Genomic DNA, 25395 nt, shown 5'->3' with positions numbered 1-25395 from the left:
TGGTCAGAATGAAGTGGCCATCTTAGTACAGATAAATGCTAAGGTTTCATGCTAAAAGGGTTAAAATATTGGCTTAATTTCAGTTGCATCGTGCTACAGTTCGACAACAACAATTGTCTTCCTTTGAAACATTCCTCTTTTTCCGGACTGAAAACTGCATCACGTGCAACAACTGACTATTCGTACAAAAAACAACGGTACCATGTTAGTACAGATAAATGCAAAGGTTTCTTTCTCCCAAGCAGGACGGCAGTCTCCAGTGCCCAACGTGCAAGACCATATATGGTGAGAAAACAGGCACTCAGCCTCCGGGGAAGATGGAGTACCACGTCATCCCCCACTGCCTGCCCGGCTACCACGACTCCAAGACCATTCGCATCGTCTACGACATTCCCGCCGGTGTCCAGGTCGGGACTTGCCTATCTCACTCTGCTAATCCTTCTCACCTTTTGTGCTCTCATCCAACTGCTTTTCTTCTCCCAATCGCCGGCCTTTATCGGCTTAAATGTGATGATTGGTGTCGCGAGGTGAGCCGCGCGACTCGCTGCTGTTAAATCCGTCTTTTGATTCTTTAGACTAATCTATTAGTCGTGTGAAAGGTTGAATAACACGCAAGCAGTGTTTGAAACAATCGGGAAAGTGTTGCTTATCTCGTCCTGAATCTCCTGCGCTGGTTTCAATTGTTTAAGGGTCGCAATTGAGAGCAGTTAACACAACTTATTTGTTATTCAACAGAAATATTTTTTCCAAAACTATGGTTAATTAAAAAACTGGACATCTTTTAAAAGTGAATTTTCATTCGAGGTTGAAGGCCTGTCAAGTCGCCGCTCACGTTGACCCTTTGCGCAATATATCTATTCTTCCTTAATTTCTGCATGGCTCAGATTGAAATAGTAACTGTCAATCAATGACTATTAAAAAAATGGTAATTTATCTATCACACTAATTTGTCAATAGAAATTCAATTGTAACTGGAGGATTTTTTTTCTCCCATTTATCCATCTTTTATTAGCCCTAGTCATTTTTTTACCCAATTTTCAATATTGTTCACATCAAAAAATGCATCTTTTTTCTCTTTTGATGAAGTAATATGTTAATAAATTGTCTATATCTTCTAATTGTTTCAGACCAACGAGCACCCCAGCCCTGGGAAGAAATTTAGTGCGAGAGGATTCCCTCGGCAATGTTACCTGCCAGACAACGAAAAGGGCAGAAAGGTAAGGAAAACATTTTTTTTAAAATGCCAACGTCCTTATTAATAAACCCAGAATCTTCAATTGCATACGTCCCAAATGTGTAATTGTACATTTACTGTGTGTTGATTTGAAACCCCCTATTCAATCGAATAGAAAGCTTTTATTGTCATTATAGTAGAGTAATGCCTTGACATATGAGTGTCCCAACATTCCAAACAAATTTTTGCCCTGAGATAAGAGACAAATTTGACATACGAGCATATGATGTGGTTGCTAGGTGGTCCTTTTCAAGCTGCACAGTGGTAATTCATGCCCAGAGGGAGGAGCTTAAAGGAGAAACAATTAAAAACATGTCTTTCCATTGTAGTATCCTATTCTAGGTGGTTTTCTTTCAGAGGGTGGGAATGGATTAATTTGTTTTTACTTATTTTACATGGGAAAATTTGATTTGAGATACGCGCAAACTGTTTTAATGATTTGATTTGGTGATTCTTTATGATCCCATTTACTTTGATTTGCTTTGAACTTTGTGCTTTTGCTTTGTTGTTCCGTCTAATCACCCTTTTGCTACTGTCACAATGAAATTTCCCGAATACGGGATGAATAAAGTTGTCCAATCCAATCCAACCACAAAGTGCACGAATAACAACAAACAAGCAAATAATAAATAAATAATAACAATAAATAATAAATAGTCAATAAATACGTAGTCAACAACATACATCGGTAGGGAAGTGCACAAATGAACAGATAAATATTCAAAAAATAATGATAATAAATTAATAATCGATAAATAAGTAGTAGTCAACCTAGATAATTAGTCAACATGCATGAAGAAGTGGTTAGAATAAGTCGGTACAAAAAGTGACTAAAGTGGTTAGCAACCTATGGAGTTTTAGTGCAAAATTTGATTCTTCATTATACAAGTACAATGAGATTTTAAAGCTCCACCTTATTTCGTGCGCACTCTAAAGTCAAGGTTTGAATCTCGTCGTACTTGCATAATGAAGACACTATTCCTGTTGAAATGTCATTTCTTTATGCCCCTCTCCCAGGTTCTGAAGCTGTTGATCACAGCCTGGGACCGACGTCTCATCTTCACCATCGGCACCTCCAGCACCACAGGTGAGTCCGACACGGTGGTGTGGAACGAGATCCACCACAAGACGGAATTTGGCTCCAACCTGACGGGCCACGGCTACCCCGACCCAAACTATTTGGACAACGTCCTGGCCGAGCTGTCGGCTCAGGGGGTCGGCGAGGACAACTTAAAGGACTGACAGCCTCTGGGAACCGAAGCGCCATTGAGGTTAAAAAAAAAACGATTGATGTGACCCGACCGGGGGCCAGGGGGGTTCTTTTTGGTCATCTTTTGCATCATGCCTGGAGCATGTTTGCGTGCTGAGATCCTCCAGGCCACGTCGCCGCCAGCAAACGTATCTGCACTTGGATCGCGACGTGGCCGGATTGGCTAGCCCGCCCGACCGACGCTGCATCGTGAATGTTGAGTCAATTGCTGCAATAAGATGAAGCTTTCCTCACGTAATGAGGCGAAATATAGAAATAGCGTATTTGTTTTTTTTAGTTTTTTAAATTACTCAGTTTTCCAAAATCATCGAGCACGGCGGGATTTTTCTGCGATTTTTTTTGTTTTTGTTTTATTTAATGACTCACTTTTTCAAAATCATCGAACACTGCAAAATTTTTCTGTGATTATTTTTCATTATTTTAATTACTCACTTTTCCAAAATCATCGAACACTGCGACATTTTTCCGCAATTTAATTTTTTTTTAAATTATTCACTTTTCCAAAATCATCGAACACTGCGACATTTTTCCACAATTTTAATTTTTTTTAATGACTCACTTTTCCAAAATCAGCAAACACTGCGACATTGTTCTGCGATTATTTTTATTTTTTTTAAATTACTCACTTAACCAAAATCACCGAACACTGCAACATTTTTCTGTGATGTTTTTTTTAATTACTCACTTTTCCAAAATCATCGAACACTGCGACATTTTTTTAAATGACTCACTTTTCCAAAATCATCGAACACTGCAACATTTTAATGCGATTTTTTAAATTACACACTTTTCCAAAATCATCAAACACTGCGACATTTTTCTGCGTTTTTTTGTTTTGTTTTTTTTCTCCCAAAAAGATACAGCTTGCCATTCTGCCCCGTCGCTGAGGCAAGGGCTAAAGAAAGTATTTTATAGTCGAATCAAATCATTCGAAAGCAATGGAGTATTTTCTAATAGCAGTATTTTACGTTGTTAGCCTTTTGTGCGCGCTAGCTATGCTATGCCACATGTTAAAGGCTAATTCCATTAGCTTTGTTGACCTCTGTGACCATAAACCACCATGCTAGTTAGCTAGCTAGGCTGTGTTTGAGCAATTGGAGACAATCTGGTTCTGGTCTATGCCGGTTTGGATATTTTCCCTACGAGATCCATCTTGTGAGGTCGTTTGCTTTCCTTCTGGGAGCAAAAGCGAAGCGAAGCATGTTAGCTTCCTGCTTCATGTCTTCTTAATTAGCAACACACTTCCTTCCAGGAAACATGCAAATGATGCTTCAACGCAGCGGCAGATTTATCAGGAGGAACTATGGGAATTATTTCGCTGATTCGTTCATGCCCAAGAGCTCTTTTCTTTTTGAAGATCTTTGCGGGGGATCTTTGTGGTTGTTCGAGGGTTGTTGTTTTTTTTGTTTTTGTTTTTTTTATGCTTGCAGATGAAAGCTAGGTCAGCGTTGACTTTCCACTAAAGCATCTGATCAAATTTAATGAGCTGGGATATTGATGCAAAGTTGTTTTGGGATTCATTTCCAAGCAAAATCACAGTCTTCCATAACACAAGCTCTGCTCCAGAGTTGGATTAAAAGATAAATAAAGATTTAACATGATTTAAAATTTAAATCATTTTACAGTACTTTAGGGAAAAAAAACACATCAACCAAGGCGATATACTCAATTTTGAGTGAGTTTCATTTATTTTTATACCTTGATACATTCACTCACTCACTCACTCACTCACTCGTAAACAGCTATACAAAAAGCCGATGTCAACATGATACATCCAATCTGACAATTTCGTCAGTTTGTCAGGGATTGTTTAATGACGTATAACGTGTTAATGGACGTCGAATACGGTATACCGAGTAGTGTTAGTTGATGCTACTGTCCGTGCATTCATGTAGATTGTCTGTAGTTGACTTAAATTCGTATAGTCAAAGTATTTCCATCGTTAGCGGGGTGCCGAAACAGCATGAGCGTTGTCGTTCAACACAAAAGGCTCGAATTTTATTTGATGGATGAATTAACAGGAGCCAGAAATGAGTGGAATTCCATTTTTTTTAAAGGCCCTGAAAATGTATTTTTGTAAGATGTAAATGTGATATTTACTTGTGTGATACAGTGTATTGTATAATGAAAAATCAATGCTAAAGTTAGAGCTGGGCGATATGACGAAAGTTGGAATCACGCTAAAAAAAATGATCATAACTATCACATCTTTTTTTGATTCAGATTTAATACTTCAAACTTCCCTTCAAAATTGTAAATAAATTCCTTTCCTCCTTATTCGAATATGAAATTAACTATGTTACATTACTTTATAAGAAAAGTGAATATGATATCTATTTTTAAAAATTATTTTTATTGTGCAATAAAGATAAGACAACTCCATCCTCTACGCTATAAAAAGTAAAGAATAAAACCTGCAGAAATTTTGACAGGCATCATTTTTATAAATTCGCCTTGCTGTGCAATAAATAATCCATAAAATAATCAACATCACTATTGGCCATTTTCCATTTTCATCCTCACAAAAAGAAAATAAAGTAAAATTACCTCACATTTGGCCATTTACAAAACAATAAAATAAAAAAGTTGGATAAACTTAACCCATTTTAACCCATTTTTGATCATTTTTACTTCACAATATTTATCGTTATCATTTTATCGCCCAGCTCTAGCTACAATCTGTGTTGCCAGTCAGGCAAAAATGGGGAAACGAAAGATGTTTTAGTGTTTACTACCTTTTCTAACATGGCAGGGGGGTATCAAACTCCGTTTTTATTTTTGCGGGCCACCTTAACGCCAACTCGATCTCATTTTGGGCCGAACCAGTTTATTTTTTGGCCCAAAGAGTTAACATTGGTTCAAAACGGATTGGACGTCAACATTAATTGAAATGTTTTTTTTTTCACTTCCATTTTAGGGTGCTCACACGTTTAAACAAGATGATCAATTTTGGGATTCTTCAGTCTGTTTATGAAAAATAAGATGTCACGTCACTCCAGAAAAGTAGGTAGGCTTTCTCTTACCCTAAATCAAGCAAAATATAGTTTCATTTTTAAAGGCCTAAATCGGAATTAAAGTTGAAATAGAGTAATCTAAATATAACCAAATTTTGTATCGGCCCTTTACACTTTTCAGGTGTGTACATAACTTTACGGAAATGGAAAAAAATGCTTTGGTATGGTTTTTAACAGAGAGAGATGGTGTTTATGCAATTTCCTATTTTCCTGCTGTAAAACCTGATTTATTTGTAGCAAGGACAGACATTTTTTGGGGTTGTTCGTTGGCAAAAACGGGCGTATTATACGCGTTTTTAAAGCATATATTTTCAATGTATTTTTGATTGATGGATCTTCTTTTGGGAAGACTAGTATACGTACATAATCTTTTTCATTCTATCCTTAGTGGGACGTTATTTGCGCAATTTGTATTTACGACAGTAATTATCAAAGTCATATTGTTAATGCTTATTGTGCATCTCTATAAAATATACCTTAAACATTTAACGTGGTTATATCGCGTGTTGGTGTCTCGCCGTCTTTTTTGTGTGCGTACCGAGTGCGTGTCTTGTAGGACAAAACCGTAGACCGGCGTCCTTTCGAGGAGACGGTCGTGGTCTTCCCGAGATGCATGCTTAGGCCAAGCGTAGGAAATTGTCACCGCGCTCTTCTTTTGAAAGGTTAACAAGGAAGTTGTGGTCCCTTTTTCGCACTGTGTTCGACATCTTGCCTCAGAAGTTTTTCCATGTGACGTCGGTTTGGCGGATTTGGCCACGCTTTGGACACACACGTGACCTGGTCCGGGTTTTTTAATTGACGTTTTCAGTTCTTCATTTGGCGTCGGCGTTGTTCTTGTTCACTTAGACCCAACTGCAATGAGATAAATCGGGGGTGTCAAACTTGTTTTGGTTCGTGGGGCGCGTTCACGTTAACTGGATTTCGTGTCAGTTTAGGTTTGGGCAAAAAGGTTAAGTTAATTGCTGTCGTTGACGGTGCTAGATGTCCAATCCATTTGGACAGGGAGGGGCGAATGCACAAATGTTGGATGGATTGGACGTCTAGGGCAGTCAAAAGCACTGAAAGATGAGAAACCACAGCCAGTTGAAGTCAATTGGACATCTGTCATTGTCAATGAGTTCATTTTGCATCACTTCCTGGAAATGTTGATCACTTCCTGGAAATGTTGGATCACTTCCTGGAAATGTTGGATCACTTCCTGGAAATGTTGGCTCACTTTCTGGAAATGTTGGATCACTTCCTGGAAATGTTGGATCACTTCCTGGAAATGTTGGATCACTTCCTGGAAATGTTGATTCACTTCCTGGAAATGTTGGGTCACTTACTGGAAATGTTGGGTCACTTCCTGGAAATGTTGGGTCACTTCCTGGAAATGTTGGCTCACTTCCTGGAAATGTTGGCTCACGTCTTGGAAATGTTGGATCACTTCCTGGAAATGTTGGATCACTTCCTGGAAATGTTGGATCACTTCCTGGAAATGTTGGATCACTTCCTGGAAATGTTGGGTCACTTCCTGGAAATGTTGGCTCACTTCCTGGAAATGTTGGATCACTTCCTGGAAATGTTGGGTCACTTTCTAGAAATGTTGGGTCACTTCCTGGAAATGTTGGGTCACTTCTTGGAAATGTTGGGTCACTTCCTATTGATATTTAGGGAATTTCCTGAATGTTTCTTGTTCGTTTGTCCATTCCTGATAATTTTGGGGTATTTCCAGGTTACTTCCTGTTGGATTTGGGGCATTTCAAAGCAAAAGAACACATAGGAAATTGAGCAAATTGCATTTAGTGCATGCGCTTGATCACACAACTCAAAAAAACTGGTTTTGTGTTAAAAAAAAAAGCATTTTTCTAATTCCGTACGTAAAGTATGAATGAACTCAATAAGCCAAACAACCTTGTGGCCCAGATCGGACCCCCTTATCGGCCGCGGGCCGCAGGTTTGACACCCCCGAGCTAAATGATTATGTCTACGATTTCAACTATAAAGGGCTTTTAACGAATCATCGGGCTTAATTGAATCGTGATGACCTTGTTGCATGTTTGTGTCTTTCTCGTGGACGAAAATGGAAAAATAAAGGTGCCCTCAATGGGGGTGTTTTGCTTTCACCTTTGTCAGTCACCTTCATTCCATTGGTTTGACAGTCTTGTTTTGCCTTCCACGTTATTTCCCGCCGAATGTTATACTGAAATGCGTGGGTGTTGAGGCTGACGATCGCCAAAGGGCCCGTTGGGACGGAAACGTCAACCGTGGCGACCCCCCCACGTTGACCTAGTCGCTACCTCGCCGGTCACATGTGCCGCATAATAGGAGCACAAGCTGGAAAACGCTACTGTAGGTAGGTCTGCTTTCATTAGCATTTAAATGAGGCGGAGAGCAGCAGTGGATGCTAAACATAACATTTCATCAAAATGACCGTATTTCCGGCCTATAAGTTGCACTTTTTCACATTTTAGCAAAGCCTGTGACTCAATACTCAAGTAAAACTTGTTTGTATTTTGTTTGTGTTTTCACTCTGACCCCCGACAGCCTGTTAGGTGTTTTTTTAAAGCTATATTTAATCTGAATACGGTATTTTCACAACTATAAGGCGCACTTAAAAGTCTTAAATTTTCTCCAAAATAGACAGGGCGCCTTATAATCCAGTGTGTTTTATATATGGAAAAAAAATAAAATGTGTCATTCATTGAGGGTGCGCCTTATAGTCGTGAAAATACGGTATGTATGTTAACCTATTTAGGCTGTTGTTCTCCATTTTGCTATTGTTATTTTAATGTTTTTCTGATCAAATAAGAATTGCCCTCCCAAAAATTCCTTGGGTGGTGCGACTTATAGTGCAGGAAATACGGTAGTTGATGTTTTCTTTCTTGAGACGAGTCATAATTCATTTCTGACATAATGCCTTTAATTTGTAGAGCTGAAGAAATTGCCACAAGAGTCAAGTCAAAGGAATCGACGTCATTGTGCAGCGTATGGAAAATGTCATGAAAATATTCATACAGTAAAAGAGTAAGTACACATGCCATATTCACACCAAAAATTGAACAGTAGTGAGGAGACTTTAATGAACAAGAATTTTGTTGATTTTTTTTTTTTAATATGTTCACAGTTAACAGTTCACTTAGTTTTTTTCAAAATAGAAACTTTTTTTCACACATTGTCATGTTGGTTTTCACAACAAATTGGGATGTGTTAAACATAAGGATGATATCAATAATTGTTGTTGTTTTTTTTGTTGAAAAACTAAGCATTGATTGTCCTTTGGCCAATATTCTTTATATTTGAGTGCAACCATACACAGAGCTCTTCTATTTACATTTAAATCTGTGCGCACCGCACTTAAAAAAAACAATAATTGCAAAAAAACTGTTTAGTGGTGTATTAGTGTATGACATAAAATAATCGCTTAAGTCATTGTTTTCAGGAAACTCAAAAAAAATGTTGGCCTTTCACACTAACCGTTTTTGCCATATTTGTGGCACGAGAAACAAATATTCACCAAAAATGTGCTCCTATTTCCACTGCATGTGGTCAAACTGGGTAGCATAATATACATAGGTACAAAGAAATACTATTTGAAAGGTAAATATTACCTATTTGAGTGTAGAGTTCCCATAAAACATCCGTTGCTGAATCAAGTACAAAATATTGGTTTTGAATCCTGATAGCACCAAATAAACAACATAAAGCAACATTTACAATCATTTTTGTTCACTTGTGGAGGCACAAGTTATCATGTGAAATGCCCATAAGTCTCCACCCATAATGCTCATCATGTCACCATTGTGGTCAAAATAATACATTTATACAAAACAACAAGCTTTTGCATAAGAATGTGTGAGTGACGCTGTACATCAGGACTGTCAAACTCACTTTGGTTAATGCCAACTTTGTTTTTGGCCCAAAAAGTTAATGTCTAGCGCCATCAATGGCACTGAAACATGAGCATCCAAAGCCAGTTTAAATGAATTGGACATCAGTCATTGTGAGTAGCAGGAAATTCATTGATTTTCCGTAACTCCCACTTCCATTTAAGGGTACTTCAGGTAAGTTTGGGATTATTTCCTATTGATTTTTAGCGAATTTTCAAGATGTTTCTTGATCTTTAGTCGGCTCCTGCTGATTTTGAGGCTTTTCCAGCATTTAATCATGTACAGTAATCCCTCATATATCGCATCTTCACTTATCACAAATTCACTATTGCAATTTTTTTTCCGCTATTAATTGTTAATTTTATTTTTTCCAATTATGGCGGCCATGTTTGGTCTACATTAACCACAATATTCGAGGCATTACTGTACGTACAGTTTGAATGAGCTACAAAGTCCCCGTCAGACCCGATCGGACCCCTAGCGGGCCACTTCCCGGCCCGAGGGCCACACCTTTGACACCCGTGCTGTACACAGTCAAAATATAAAAATTGCGTTTGTTTTCACATTGCACCGCAGGCAAAATATCAAATCCGATCATGCTCCCTTCTTTGTAAAATGTCATCCATCTTCTGTCAATGGCACTCTCCGGATACAAAGCATGGCCTACATATTTGAAACGTACTTAAAAGGAAGCATCCGTTCACTCACTTTAACTCCGTTGCCATCCCGAGAGACGCGTCTACTCCCGACGGGTTTTAGGAGTCTTCTCTACGGATTTAGGATCACGTTGGCGGGGTCCTCCTCTTCTCGGTTCTTGAAAGTTGCATGAGCCCGTTCTAAATTTTCAATCACCTTCAGTAGCCGGGCGGCGACGTTCTGGTCCGGTCTTACCAAGTCTGCTTTACACTCAGCGCCATCTATGGATGGAAGAATGATTTTTTTATGAAGTAAAAATGAAACAATACAGTACATATAGTAGAAAATAGGCACAATTTCCTCCTCCTGTGGTGAATTTAGTGTTTATTACTCATCGATGTCAACGAGCTAAGTTATGGCATCACCTGAATGAAGGTTAGAGTTGATCTCTTCTTTATTGCTTCCCATTTGATCTGCTTCTGGGAGGTATTTTTTCCTACGGGTGCAAAATCATGACATTATAATAAGAAATCCCTTGGAGGATTCATTAGCCCAATGCCTTATGAGAAAAGTGAATGGGGTTCAACACTGACATCTAGTGTCCTGTTTATGAACTGTAACCAGGTTAGCTCTCATGATTGGATTGGATAACATACAGTAATACATTGAGATACGAGCTCAATGTGTTCCAGGACCGAGCTCGTATGTCGAGGCACTCATATCTCAAATTAACGCTTCCCATAGAAATGAACTCAAAACAAATTAATTTGTTCCCACCCTGTTAAAAAACACCAAAAAACAAGATATTACAATGGAAAAACATTTTTTATTGGTTCTAAATCACCATCTACTAACAGAGTAACAAATAACTATCTAGCGGTTATGATGTTCAATACTAAAAGTACTCCCCTCCGTCACCTTTACACCACTCGCGTTATTTGATTATTTCGTGCTTAATATCAATTGTCACACGCTTTTTCTTTGCACTACCCTTCATTGCATCTGCTTGCTTTGGACCCATTGTTTTTCCCCTTAATTCTGCACTGACTAACGCAAAAAAAAACATGGAAAAAATGCAACGCTCCGCCCAGTGGTCCTAGATATCTTTTGCTCGGAATGTTACTCGTATCTCAAATTTCTCGTATATTGTGGCACCCGTATTTCAAGGTATTACTGTATTTAACTTAGTTTTTAAAGTTTATAGCTTTTGTATTGTCCTATAGCACAACTCACCTGAGTTTGTCTCTTCCTTGGAGAAGCTGTTTGTAAATAGTTTGAGTCTCAGCATCAGGATCAAGAGGATCACTCCAGTCCCCCAGAGTCACGGTTGAGTGGGTTCGACCGCAGCCCACCGCTTGCAAACCGAGCACATACGGCTGTTAAAATTCATGGACCACTCCACTACTTTCCCATAGATTCACTAAATTGCCCCCGCCCCCCAAATTAGGAAGCAAACAAAAAAAATGATGCTACCTTTCCGGTCCGCCTGTAGGCAGCACGTCCACTTTCCCCCGCGGTGCGTCCCCGGGTGGAAGGAATTGAGCATGTGCTCGTTGTAGAGGCTGACTTTTCTGATAGCGGACAGCCATTGGTTCAGCTCGTTCACATTCTGTACACGTTAAAAGCATTAGTGACTGAGCCAGGGGCGGAACTAATGTGAACAAGGCCTCGGGGCGAGGAGCATTAACGGGCCCCCTGAGTCGAGCGGGTGGAGCATCATGTTTATTTTTTTTTACACCCCTAGATGCCCCCCTAAGCTCCGCCCCCGTACTATGAGCTAAAATTGAAATCCCTATTCAATGTTTATTCCGTAACGACATTTCCAGCACAAAAACAAACAGCAGGGTATAAGCGGTTAACTCATTGACAGCGCTAGACGTCCAATCAATTTGAACTGGGAGGTCGGCGACGTTTGTAAGTACGCACCTTGCACTGGATGTACATGGTGCGCAGTTGCCCGTCATTGTCCTTGGTAACAACTTGCATCACATTCTGCTGCTGGAAGGCATTTTCGTCCACCCTCTCCACCCCGCATACGCATTGGATGGGGATGGAGGAGCGCACCTGCAACAATTGAGCCACAAAACACAGATTAAAATCAATATAAACAAGCTAAAAAAAAAATTAAGTGTCCGAGCACTCTCAAATTCGAGTGGAATATATTTGATAAATGTACAACAGAACTCCGGTTTTGGCCAAGCGATAGCCGAGGCCCCTTTTAAGTGTAAATCAGCCTTCTTCAATAGCAGCTTGAGCCACAGAGAATGGGCAGATCCAAGATGGAGGAAATGGGCCATTGTTTCCGAGCCGATTTGCGACGTCACCGTGAATATCGGCCAGCTTCAATTAACCCTGGCCTTTATCCCGCTCACACAAAGCCCTGGCTGGCTCAAAGAAACAGCACTAGCTGGTCAATGAGAGGATATGATTATCACCGGGTTTACGCACCGCATGATAATAACACTCGAGATGGCCTGGTGAGGAGATCGATTCAAAATGCGTGGGACCAAGCGGTTATATTTTTGGACGGCGAAAGTGCGTTCACTTGCTAAACCGTGTCGTAGATGGTCTTCAAATGGTTTACGTATGACAGTCAAGTCAATATTAGGTTTGAAGCCATGGCCATAGAAGTACAGAAGATTGTCACTTAAAGGGACAGGCAACCCTAAATTATTTGCAACCCAGTGGAATCTTTTGAAAAGCAAAAAATGTCATTGTTGTGATGTCTCATGGCTGGGAAAAACAACAACAGGGAGTGGGCAGACTTTTTAACAGCACTAGTACTATTTTAGCCAATCCAATGCGAGTATCTCCACTAAAGGAGGAGCATTCACGGACCGTTTCAGTGAATTGGACATCTATTATTGTCAATGGCAGGCAATGAGTTCATTTCGTGTCACTTTATTGTAATTTTGGATCATTTCCTATTGGTTTTGGGAGAATTTCTACATTTGTTGGTCGCTTTCTGCGGATTTGACGGATTCTCCAGGTTGCTTCCTGGTAGCTTGGGGCATTTGGAGGTTTCTTGCGAGCTCATTGGCTGACATTGACGGAAGAGAGCGAAAGAACGATTGCACCTACCGGCCAATCGGGCGTCTTGGCGTAAGAGAGCGTTCCGGTGGTTAACCAGAAGTAGCGCTTCTTGGAGGAGAAACGAGACAGAAGCTGGCCTCCTTCCGCTTTGTGTTTATGGAGGTAGCCCTCTTTGACGATGACCGATGGGAGGAACACGGCTCGCCGCGGGATCTCCGATACTTTGAGAAAACAGAGATAAAATCTTAAAATCATTCATGGAATTGTGCCAAACGAATCTAGGAGAGGAGCATCAAATGTCAACCTGACCTTTAAGGCAAATGCGTAGGTGTTATTGTGCAGATGGAGGATAAGAGAATTTCAAAAGAGATGGACAGCACTATCTTTGTTGACGTTTGTTACGAGGCAAGCAAATTCATTCGTTGACTCAACTCTTTTCAATATTTTTCACCTGAACTGATACGTTTTTTAAAATAATTTCTGAAATTATATACCGCAAGGATACCCGTGACTGACTATTGATGTAAATACTTCAAACCCATGACCCGGGGGGTCTGCATTTGGCCCACCACATCATTTTGTGTGGCCAGCAAAAAGGAAATTAGGTGTATTTTTCTTGCTAAAATGCTCAAATGTGCAGATAGTTGTCTCTTTTAAAAGTGTTGAATATTGCTATGTTCTTTCAAAAATAAATGGAATAATGAAAAAAAAGCCCTTACTGGCTTTTGATTTTAAATTGTATCATCCAATTTTGAAAATATAGGGCAGCCATATTGTTTAAAAGATTACTACCCTTCAGGCAAGACCATACACGGCAATGTACTTTACCTGTGTCGTGATCTACATCAATCAATTTGTTGAAGAAGTCCTTGACAGAGGCCACACTGCGAAGGATGATGGGATGCAAGGGTTCCATCCACTGTTCCTTTCCATGTCCCAGTTGGAGACCCAGGTTCCCCACACTTTGTAAAGCCTGACCAAAACAAAACAAAAAAAACAATTGGATCATCCCAACTAAAGTGAGACATTTTTACAGTGTAGATTAGACAACCAGACCAGCTCACATTAACCTGTGCAGACAATTTGCGAGGTTTAATCCTAAAAAACATACAAAGATAAAATCAAAAGCTACAAACTGTGCACTTGCTGTCTTTTTATTTTTTTTTATTTGACTGAAAGTCAAAGATCAAAAATGTCCCAGTGGCCAAACATGCTGCGAGGCCTTTTGTCCAGCACCCACCTGGCCGTGGGAGAGGAGGAAGTCCCTGTAAACCCCCCATACCCCCCCACCACCAGACCACCACCAACACTCCCCCCAGCCCCCAATCCACTCTTTGAACATACTCTGCCGGCTGCACAAAGAGTTGCTAGCAAAAATAGCCTTTGGTGAAAGAGAACCCCTGGCAACCGCAGTTCAGCACCACGGACAGCGAATTTGTAACCCTTACCGTCAAACCCCAACAAAACTATCTTGGTTCATTGCAAACTATAATAGACTTATTTGTCATTGTTTCTTTTGGAGCAAGACCTGATAAAGTTGTACAAATGTGTTATCATGTGCAGGGACTGTTGTACATTTTTTTCTTCTAAATTTGGGCCTAGAATAGGGGTGCTCGATATGTAGATTGCGATCTATGAGTCAATTGTCTAAGCCAAGGGTGTCAGACTCGGGTTGGTTCGCGGGCCGCTTTAACGGCAACTTGATTTCACGTGCGCCGGACCGTTTTAGATATAATATTTAGATTTTTTTGTATAAATGGATTAAATGAACTGGATTAAAGGCCCTGAATATTCCGTTTTTATAGATCTAAAACAATGTTTATTTTAGCTTTTTAAAATATATTTTTAGATTTTACAAAATGATTTTTTAACTAAAAACACAAAAAAATGATTAAAAAATTACAATTATTGATTTAAAAAGGGGAAATTCAGGAAATTGAATACACATCTATACTCTTCATTTTAATTTGATCCTAAAACAGAAAGTCAGCACTCATCATTTACTTTCTCGAGCCGCACAAAATGATGCGGCGGGCCAGATTTGGCCCTTGGGCCGCCACTTTGACACGTGTGGTCTAAGCTACTATTGGTAGATTCCAAGAAAGTAAGATTTGACCCAGTCTGTTGGTTTCCTTTAGGCTTGTATGATGTTTCATTTGTAAGATGTGCAATACTTTTATTTATTTTTAACATGCATACAAACAACCTGGGAAGTGATACATTGATCTTGGACACTTCAAAAGTGTACAGCAATTATATTCTCTGTAGGAATAAGACCTTTGTTTTTCGTAGCTCGCCTGTGAGTGAGTGTCCCTAAACATACAAAACTGATTGTGGGAGGCTGGCCTTGAGAAAGTTTGAGCACCCCTGGCCTAGAAGTCTCTTATTTCCAAACGTACACGTTGTAACAATTGTCGTCTGTGTCGTCCATTGTACCTTGGCCAGCAGCAAGAGCGTCCTGCTTGTCCGCGTATCGGCATGCTGGTCTCTCAGCTGGAACAGTTTTGGAGTGAGGATAGCCGGAGCAAAAAAACGTAGGAAGAAGAATCCGCCAATGGCCAGGTATTTCACATCCTGTTCAACACACAAAATGATGTACACTTAACCTACACGTAAGCCGTGACATATAACGACATTTTGTCAAGGCACGTTTTTCTTTACGAGCGCGCTGACCTCATTCTCGGGTTGGGTAAACTGCTCTTCCACTCGCCTGTGCAGCTGTTTGAAGGCCACCCTCATGACGGGAGGACATTGGTCCACCGAACTCACGATGGATTCCACAATCTTGGCCAAGTAGTTTTGTAGCATCCCCGCACTGTTGTCTCGCACCTCTGCCTCCGACACGGCGCCCTTAAATGAAATTCGCCTTACCGCGAGTAAAGATGCACATTAATAGTACGCGCTGTTAACCTACTTATCTTGCTTGACTACTACTTATTTATTATATTGACTACTATTTATTTATTATATTGACTACTATTTATTTATTATATTGACTACTACTTATTTATTATGTTGACTACTACTTATTTATTATGTTGACAACTACTTATTTATTATATTGACAACTACTTATTTATTATGTTGACTACTAATTTATTATGTGGACTACTATTTATTTATTATATTGACTACTACTTATTGATTATTTATCTGTGACTACTACTTACCGCGAGTAAAGATGCACATTAATAGTACGCGCTGTTAACCTACTTATCTTGCTTGACTATTACTTATTTATTATATTGACTACTATTTATTTATTATATTGACTACTACTTATTTATTATGTTGACTACTACTTATTTATTATGTTGACAACTACTTATTTATTATATTGACTACTACTTATTTATTATGTTGTCTACTAATTTATTATGTGGACTACTATTTATTTATTATATTGACTACTACTTATTGATTATTTATCTGTGACTACTACTTATTTATTATGTTGACTACTACTTATTTATTATGTTGACTACTACTTATTTATTATGTTGACTACTACTTATTTATTATGTTGACTACTACTTATTTATTATGTTGACTACTACTTATTTAGGATATTGACTACTACTTATTTAATGATTTTATCTGTGACTACTACTTATCTTGATTGACTACCACTTATTTATTATGTTGACTACTACTTATTTATTACGTTGACTACTACTTATTTATTATGCTGACAACTACTTATTTATTATGTTGACAACTACTTATTTATTATGTTGACTACTACTAATTTATTATGTTGACTACTATTTATTTATTATTATTTATCTGTTTGTTTATTTGTTTGTTGTTGTTATTTGTGCACATCCCTACTTATTTATGTTGTGACTACATATTATGTTGGCTACTTATCTAGGTTGACTACTATTTATTTGCTATCTTGACTACTACTTATTTATTATGTTGATTCCTTATTTATTGATTATTATTATTTATCTGTTCATTTTGTTGTTGTTGTTTGTGCACTTCCCTACTTATTTATGTTGTGACTACTGTTATGTTGACTATTTATCATGTATTACTTATTAATTTCTCTCATGTCTTGGCCACCTGGCTTTCTCGCATCTCAAATTTTTTTTCTCGTATCTAGAGATAATTATTTGCTCGAAATTTTCCTCATATCTCGAGCTGCTCGTATGTCGAGGTACCACTGTATCTTTAAAAATGACACGCACGGCTACTGTAAGAATTAGACCCCGGCTCTCGTCATAGATTGACATCTCAGGGGGCTGGCGGCAGTTGCCTAGCAACAGCCACCCCCTTCTGACATTTGATTCTCAGATTCGTATATTCGTCTAGGGTGTAAAATAAGAGTGTGGCCACCTAAATTGTACAGTAAAGCTAAATAAACAGATAAACTTTTGATCCACTGATCAGTATCTGAATTAGTAGAAGTCAAAATTACCTTGTGTGATTCAGGTCAATTTTACAGGGATCCAGTTCAATGTACTTCTTCTCATCAAAGATCCGGTTGATGATGGGCTTCAAGACTTCGTGTAAATACAGCATGCCGACAGCCTAAAAGAAGTTTTTGAGGGGGGAAAAAAATCTATCTTCTGCAGGTAAGAACTTCCATTGTAAGACTGTTTAATGTAGTGGTACATTTAGGAAGATGCACAAGGTTCTGAAGAGAAATATAGCGAGTTGAAATTGAAAGAATGACTCACCTTCATGAACTGCTCCATGGCTTTGGACGCCAGCGAGTTGGAACGAAATAACGTGTTTGGATCGGCTAGGATGGAAAGATTAAAAAAAAATTGAAAGGATTAGGAACAAATACGATCCAAATTTGACAAAATCCAGGTACAAAAACACAACAACGAGTGAGAGAAATCATTTTTGCAGGTTTAGTTTGAAAATGATTGCTGTCCGTCATTCAAATCAGCATATTATTATGTATTTATTTATTTATATATTTATTTATGTATATATTTATTTATGTATATATGTATTTATTTATATATTTATTTATTTATATATAAATATATATTTTTATTTATTTATGTATTTATTAACTTACTTATTACCTATTTATTTATGTCCCAAATACGGGGTGAATAAAGTTATCTAATCTAATCTAATTATCAAAGATGCCAAAAAACTACAAATATTTACTACGCCAATCTTTACCCAACGACTCAATACGCCTTTTCTATCAAAACTAAGAAAATCCCCCCAAAAATGCACACCATTTTTTTCAGCAATTTCCATGAAAAAAAAAATTCAAAACATACCGTCATCATTCATCCCAAACACAAATAATTTCATAATAACAAGGCGTACGGTCGCGCGTCATATTTTTCCTGCATTTTCCCCGAGTTTCAACGTACTAGTTTGGTTGACCTCGTGGGTGTTGAGATAATCCAAGAAGGGAACCACCAAGCCCTGACCCAAGTAGATCTTCACCAAAGTCATGGCCACGTCTTGCCGGCTCTCCACCGTGGTGACGTCCTCCAGCATGCTCAAGGCGCTGCTCTCCTCAACCTAACCAAAATATTTTTTCCCCTTACGTCCTCAAACGAGAACACACCCATTACCCGCTAAATAACGACAGAAAACAAAAGTTCCTCACCTCAGGAGGAGAAATGACAGACTCCACCAGAAGATCAAGTAGAGGCCGATAGTACAAAGACGGCAAAATCTGATCCTCCACCAAACGTACCTTCAGGCGCAGTGCGCCCAACTTGCCACTGGAGGGACAGATTTTTTTTTTTAGCTCAATAGTGTCAAAATCGTGGTTCGCGGGCCGCTTTAACGTCAACTCCATTTCATGTGAGCAATAGACGAAATAAAGGCAAGTTAAAAGAACTCTACTTGTATTTTTGTATATGCCCGAAAACATGTACTATGGTAGTCATAATAGTTGTGACCCTACTTTGCAGTTTTCCCATTATCGCATTATAGGCTTAATGCGTTCCATTTGCAACGCGAAATTGAACTCCATAATGCTTTTATTCTGTCGATACATTCTCCAAAAATGTCCTATTCATCAAAACGTGATCATGCCGACCGATCGTCATCCTCACCCATCATCCACCTCGTTGTTTCCCAAAGGTAGCAGACGAAACCAGCTCTCCAGCAAAGGAGTTTTGCGTAAACAGGAAGACGGAATTTCCACCTGCAGAATTCATACGTTAATAATTCGTATAATAAGCGTGCGAAACGAGATAATGCCATGTTTTTAGGTCTTGGAAAACGGGTGTCAAACTCGGTTTCCTTCTCGAGACACATTCATGTCAACTCAATCCGTTTATTTTCAACCCCATAAGTTCACTTACTGGGTGCCATGATGGACGTCGATGCCACTGAAGTATGACCTCCCATTTTACATGAAATGGACATCTATCCCAGTCATGAGAAGCTAAAGAGTCACTTTTTAGGTAAAAAAAAAAAACACGGGCCGGATCAGACTCTCTAGGGGACCACTTTTGGTCCGCACACTGCATGTTTGACACCAGTCTTTCAAGATTTGGAAAGAGTTTTTCCTCACCTTTCCCAGAAAGTCATTTTTTCCCACCATGTCCCAGTCCCAGACCTCAACGACGACAGTTCCCTCTTCGTTGAGCTCCTCCGGTTTGAAATCCAGCTCCAGGGTTTCTTCCCAGTGAGGGAAACGCGTCTTCTTAATAATCTGAAAAAAAAAAAAAAAAAACGGGGCGGGGCGTCTCAAGATCAACTTCCATCTTTTTTATTTCTACCCCATGAAACTAGAGCTCACCGAGGTCTCTGCACTGCGATGTTTGTAAATAACTCTGGCAAATGGGTCGGATGTTCCAGAAAGATCTCTTGGGGCCAGGTCTCTGGGATGCGAGTCACACAACAGACACCGTTTTGGACACAGTAAACCACACACTAGGATTAGCATAATAACAACAACAACAACAAGGGCAGGATTTCATTTTAAGGTCATTTTCCCATTTGCAAGGACATGATTGAAGAACAAGAGAATGTGACTGCGTCTTGATGATGATGATGATGCTAATACCTGGCTTCGATCACGTCGCATCGCAAGACGATCTTGTCCGTGTACTTGAGCAGTTGTAGAGTCAGGTGGATCTCTCCCTGGACTTCTTCATCGGGGTTAACCCTCGTCAGGTTTATCCAACTGTCGAGGACTGACCGTTTCACACAGACGAAATAAATGTGGGTTAAAAGAACTGTATAGGTGCGAAAACATGTTCTATGGTAGTGATAATAGGGGTGACCCTACTTTGCGGTTTTTCCATTATCGCGGCTACGTCTGGTCGAGATTATCCGCAATATTCGAGGGAATACTGTACTTTTAAATCATGTCCGCTGTAAAAAAATGTACTATTTCTACATTGACGACAAAGTAACGTTTACCACTAACGATACTAACACTAAGAAAACAGATCAAATAACTTCCTACTACTATTTTAATTTTATTTGATGAATTGACTTGTATTGTCATTGATAATAGATGTCCAATCTACTTGGACTGGGATAGTCGGCGATAAAAATGTTTTGTCCGTTCATTATGTGTTTTTAAAAGTGTCTTCCTTTCGCCAATGTAACATAACATAATAATGTCAAGATTCATATCAAATAGAATGGAATTCTTAAAAGTTTTGATATTTCCTCAATGCCCACCGGTGGTATTTTTTGGTGTTCCCACGCATAAGCGAGGTAAACCACACATTCCCGAGAAAATATTAAACGAGCAGGCATACACATTAAGAAAACATTCCCAGAGATTTGGATTAAACAAAAATAAAACTAAAAAAAACATTTCAAACTCATGACCATTTGACCTCTGACCTTGAGTCATGCTCCCTCCCACTCACGTCGTACCTTTAGTTTGAGATCCAATGGCTTCTTTGGTCAAAGAAATTTTGCCAATCACATCATCGTGGCTGTCAAAAAAGATAAACCGTGATGAGATGCCAATCAAAAATATTGACCGGCATATTAGACAAATATTTTATAAGAGCATAAAAACATAAAAACTGCATTTGGCTCTTTTCCAAAACTGTACATGAGACTCAAACTCGGTTTTCCAAGAAAACATTTCACCATAAATCAAACCCCATAACATTAGTGAGTGCACAAACATATAAATGACACAAATAGACGTTGTGTTGCTAATATTTTTGCTTTCATAACTTTACCCGAAAGTATCCTCATCCATGACATGGAAGGAGAGTGAATGGAAACCAGTTGGGAGGTGAAGTGTATACTCTTCACCCCAGAATGGATTCAGGTTCTTCCACACGGTAGCGGTCCTGAATCCAAAGGTCATGCAGTAAATATGAATCTACAAAAAAAATGACTTCATAACAAGAAATAAGCACAAATATTGTCACTTTGGAGTATTATCTGGATTGACAGGCAGCAAAAAAAGACATTTAATAGTATTATTGTAGGGACTGATCGGCACATAATGTAAGATAAAAATATCTACAATAGAGATTTATTTATGCCTTGTAACTCAATTGCTGCCCAACAAAAGTCATGACTCAAAAAAAGACTAAATAATCTAATCGTGAAACAGTCGACATAAAAAAATCAATTCACCAGTACAATGGGCTCTCATTACTGAGCAAAAAAAAAACATGCATTAACTGCATTTATATCTCCTCAAGATAGAAACCAAAAGCCATTATTAAGTAAACCCGAGTACAGTAATCACCCAATTTGCACAGAAGGAGCAACATTACGCATAAGACGTGGGCGATTGCTGTGAAATGCCACACTTTTGCCAATTCGACCAGCTGGGACAATTATTAGTGTTTTCAGATGATTTTGCCAAAATTCACTACATAGCGGTGAAGATCGCCATGTTTCCAAGGATGCCAAATGTCGCACTCAGATAAATTGAGAACATCTTCCATGTAGTAATACACTATAGCTGCATGCATGGAACTACTGATGCATTCTCTCCATGGTTACCTACAGGTCTTTTAAAGGCCAGACCAGTATCAGGTTCTCTGCTATGGAAGGGGCCACGGTGTGCGTACCCACCCTGATCACATCTCCTCCGCAAGTCAAGTGTGTAAAGTAGCGGATGAAGGGTAATTTTTTTATTTATTTTTTAAAAATTGCAACTCACCTGGCCACGACTTCATTGTCAACTTTGACTATGCAATATGGATCGCTGCTTCCCGACCTTGAAATGAAAAAATACTATATATATGACAATAATACATTTAAGATGGTGGTGACTTATTAACATTCAACTCATCCAGATCATCTCAATTTATATACTACAAAATGGAAAAAAAATATCAAACAATCTCAGGAATATTCTTATGGAAATAGAATCGCCTTGAGGTGGTATTTTTTTAACATAATACATAAAGACTTGCACTATTTAGGTATTACTCACACGTCTTTGGCTGGGAGGTTCCTGCCCTCGACGATGCGAAAATACAATGATGTGTTTTTTGCCATTTTGGCGACGACTCAGCAAGGAATCCAAGGCTCTTCCATGTGCGCTGTCCCCGGTCCGAACGTTTTTCTCCTCTTCATGTCACCGCACCTTGAGCGCGCCAGACGCACGCGCACGTCGTTCCACGCGCGCGCGCGCACGCACGCTCGCGTGCATCTAATATTGGATCCTTCCACTGTCACAGCCCAGCGTCGTCTCACACGAGTCTATTTTATTATTATTATAATGTATGTATTTCTATTTTTAATGCAAAACCATCCCAAATATATAGATAAGCCTTTCTTAAACATTTTATATCACCTTATTTGACAGCTCGCTATACGTACTCCGTCCGTACTGTTTCATCTCGGTGCATTTATTTACATTTTGTACAAAATGGGAGATGCAAATGCGGATTTTAGACAACAACGCCCAAAGGATTTCCTTTGTTGAGTATGTGCCACCTGGCGGGGCAATGCAGAAACTGCAAGTAAGTTTGACTTCCAAGCAGGCATCTTAAAGGGCAACAATCTTGGGTCCTTCTCAACTTGTGAGCGCTTTGGAGCTAACATGCCAATAAGGCATCACCGAGGTATAATATTTTCCGCCAGGATTCCATTAAATCGAGTCCAATAAATTATTATGAAATATTATCTCCTTAAGTAATCTAGTATGTGATAAATTATTAAAGTTGTTATGATCTGTGTTGATTGATTAGAAGATGGATGGCTGTCCTCCAGTAACTGATGGAGATCCAACAAAACAACAACAACGACATTACTACCTTTTGTCAGAGCTACAGATATTAGCAAAAGAATTACCAAGGTAAATATTAATATTATTTGTATATTTTTCCTCAGCAGGGCCCTTTGTTGCCTCGACCAAAACTTTCTTGTTTACTACTTCGTACTCGTAACTCAAATGAACATGCATGTGTTCAAGAAAGCACAATTTTGCAATCTTACTCGTATCCCAAACTCCAGAATTAAGACAAAAACCTACATGGACTATGGTTTACTTGTATAACAATTGTGAAGTACTTGGATTTTTATTATTTTGCTCTGTACTTAGTAGCATTTCTACACATTAGCTAGTCAGTTTTGACATACGAGCAGGGTAGCTTCACATAATTCATGGTCATATTTAATCCTGCTATTGGGGGACAGGAGGCTACTAGTTTGGCCTATTAGTGGTGTATCATTACTGGTGGAGAAAAGTAGTTTACTTTTTTTACATTACATACTGGCCGATTTTGTTGCTAATATTATTTACGTGATTTTTTTTCTTTTGAGCAGCTCCTTCCAACAGCGAATGTCCTACAGCACACTTGGCGATTTGGCGTTGGCCCTCATAGATGGAACAGTTTACGCTATAGTGCAGGAGCTTCTTGACATTCAGCACCTCACAGAGAAAAATCTTTACAGGCAGAGACAAAACTTGCACAGTGAACACCAAGGTTGGTCTTCTCCCATTTCATGAACTTTAGTGCGTGTACGTTACTTTTGGGAACATTTCAAACAGAATATGATATCATTTTTTAAACAATTAAGCAAAATTTGACATACCTGGTGTCTTGGAAGAGAGTAAGTAAATATGGGCAAATTTAAAATCAAGAACCTGCTTGGTGTTTTTTGTTCATCTGTTTGTTACATGTGATTTTTGAATCATTTAATGTGCAGCCCTCAAGCAAGATATAGCAAGGAAGCACAAGGAATCGCTGTTGTCATGCAAGTCTCACAACCTGCCACTGCTTCGGTCCAATCAGCAAGCAGAACAGGAGGTAAAGTGGTGGTAAAAACCATCAATACACATTTTTCTAGATTAAATCTCTTTGTTTTTATTCTTCTAAGGCCCTGGAAATCCGTGTGCGAGAGGAACAAAGAATGATGGATAAGAAGATTGTGTCCGAGATGGACCAAAAAGTAACAGACCAACAGAATACTCTGGAAAAAGCTGGAGTTCCTGGGTTTTATGTCACAGCAAATGCCCAGGTTTGCAGTGAAATATTGTTATTGGCATTATTAACAGAAATAATCAAGCAGAAATAATTGATTGGATGTGGGTTATTGGATTTTTTTATTTTTAGGAGCTGACCATGCAGATGAATTTACTTGAGTTAATTTTGAAGCTGCAACAAAAGGAATCTCAGTCTGGATATCTATGAGAAAGATGTTATTGTCTTTGGAGAAACATCTACCCATGTTCAGAATGTAAGTTGAAGCAAGATGTGTGAAAGAGGGAAGTATTTTTGTTGTCTATTTATTTGAATGATATTTGTTAAGATAGTCTTCTGTGTACATTTTGTTCTTTGTTTAGATTTTGGTACATATGCATCCAACTTAAAGAGAACGTTTGATATGCTTGTTAAACTTGAAACTATTTATTTGACTGCATATGGATGATTGAAATAAGGTTTTGTTTGTGAGCATATTAAATCTTTATTTTCAACATAAGCCTGTTGAATTGAGATAGTCAAATACTGAATCTCTAAGTCCTTAAACTTAGAGATATACTTAAACGTGCTTATTTTTAGCTGCAATGCTAAATGTTGCTGCCTTCCTTTTTTCAGTGTCACAAACAAAGACTAACATTGCATGTACATTTGCATAAAGTTTTCATATTACAAGGGACCTGGAAATAGCTTTTATAGGTAGTAATACTTTTGGGGATTTTTTTTCTTGATTTTTCAAATGTTTTGTATTATTAGCATTCGTACATGTGTTGTCTTTCTTTAAAAACTAAAATTTTATTTGGAAAAAAGAAATGACATGGGTTTTGATCGACTGAAGAAAACTCACCTATGATGGAAAAGAAAAAACATGGGAAATAAATGTGAGCCATTTTGGCTCAAGTTCTCAATTGGTTATTTTACACATGTAAACAAGCTTTCTGGCTTCCATGTTGACTACACCTCAAAATGTGTACAAATGGAA

At 38.7% G+C, this 25395-nt stretch overlaps 3 protein-coding genes across 7 annotated transcripts in view; 2 read left to right on the top strand and 1 right to left on the bottom strand.

Annotated features, from left to right (window-relative positions):
• The window catches only part of dtx1 (deltex 1, E3 ubiquitin ligase), a 34279-nt gene extending 30161 nt beyond the window's left edge, over positions 1-4118 (top strand). For both annotated transcript variants that reach the window (XM_077600238.1, XM_077600237.1), the window contains exons 8-10: positions 246-407; positions 1128-1217; positions 2252-4118. In XM_077600238.1, coding sequence (XP_077456364.1) covers positions 246-407; positions 1128-1217; positions 2252-2476 — 477 coding nt within the window. In that variant the 3' untranslated portion in view covers positions 2477-4118. The remainder of the gene's footprint in view (positions 1-245; positions 408-1127; positions 1218-2251) is intronic.
• Positions 4119-5390: 1272 nt separating this feature from the next.
• On the top strand, positions 5391-24915 carry dgcr6 (DiGeorge syndrome critical region gene 6). 4 transcript variants are annotated; one of them, XM_077600243.1, is made up of 10 exons: positions 5391-5507; positions 8431-8524; positions 15502-15618; positions 17507-17636; positions 21991-22106; positions 23181-23287; positions 23758-23918; positions 24142-24242; positions 24313-24453; positions 24549-24915. In XM_077600243.1, exons 6-10 carry the CDS (start codon positions 23184-23186, stop codon positions 24624-24626), a joined length of 585 nt encoding a protein of 194 aa, XP_077456369.1. In that variant the 5' UTR covers positions 5391-5507; positions 8431-8524; positions 15502-15618; positions 17507-17636; positions 21991-22106; positions 23181-23183; the 3' UTR covers positions 24627-24915. The 4 variants fall into 4 exon arrangements, with proteins under 4 accessions (XP_077456369.1, XP_077456368.1, XP_077456367.1 ...); XM_077600242.1 differs by having other exon boundaries at positions 5398-5511; XM_077600241.1 differs by having other exon boundaries at positions 5402-7853.
• Positions 8556-22888, bottom strand: rasal1a (RAS protein activator like 1a (GAP1 like)). Its single transcript, XM_077600244.1, has 21 exons — positions 22421-22888; positions 22145-22201; positions 21204-21317; positions 20887-20948; positions 20060-20189; positions 19793-19874; positions 19565-19705; positions 19101-19192; positions 18647-18764; positions 18405-18558; positions 17742-17806; positions 17480-17592; positions 15730-15922; positions 15493-15630; positions 13885-14029; positions 13105-13277; positions 11950-12087; positions 11497-11632; positions 11257-11377; positions 10449-10519; positions 8556-10304 (listed from the first exon to the last, which is right to left on the bottom strand). The coding sequence occupies exons 1-21, from the start codon at positions 22483-22485 to the stop codon at positions 10156-10158; spliced, it is 2457 nt and encodes an 818-aa protein (XP_077456370.1). The 5' UTR covers positions 22486-22888; the 3' UTR covers positions 8556-10155.
• Positions 24916-25395: the final 480 nt, after the last annotated feature.

This window comes from Stigmatopora argus, chromosome 5, assembly GCF_051989625.1.
Source record: "Stigmatopora argus isolate UIUO_Sarg chromosome 5, RoL_Sarg_1.0, whole genome shotgun sequence".
Taxonomy (NCBI): domain Eukaryota; kingdom Metazoa; phylum Chordata; class Actinopteri; order Syngnathiformes; family Syngnathidae; genus Stigmatopora; species Stigmatopora argus.
This window is presented reverse-complemented; position numbering and strand designations above follow the sequence as displayed.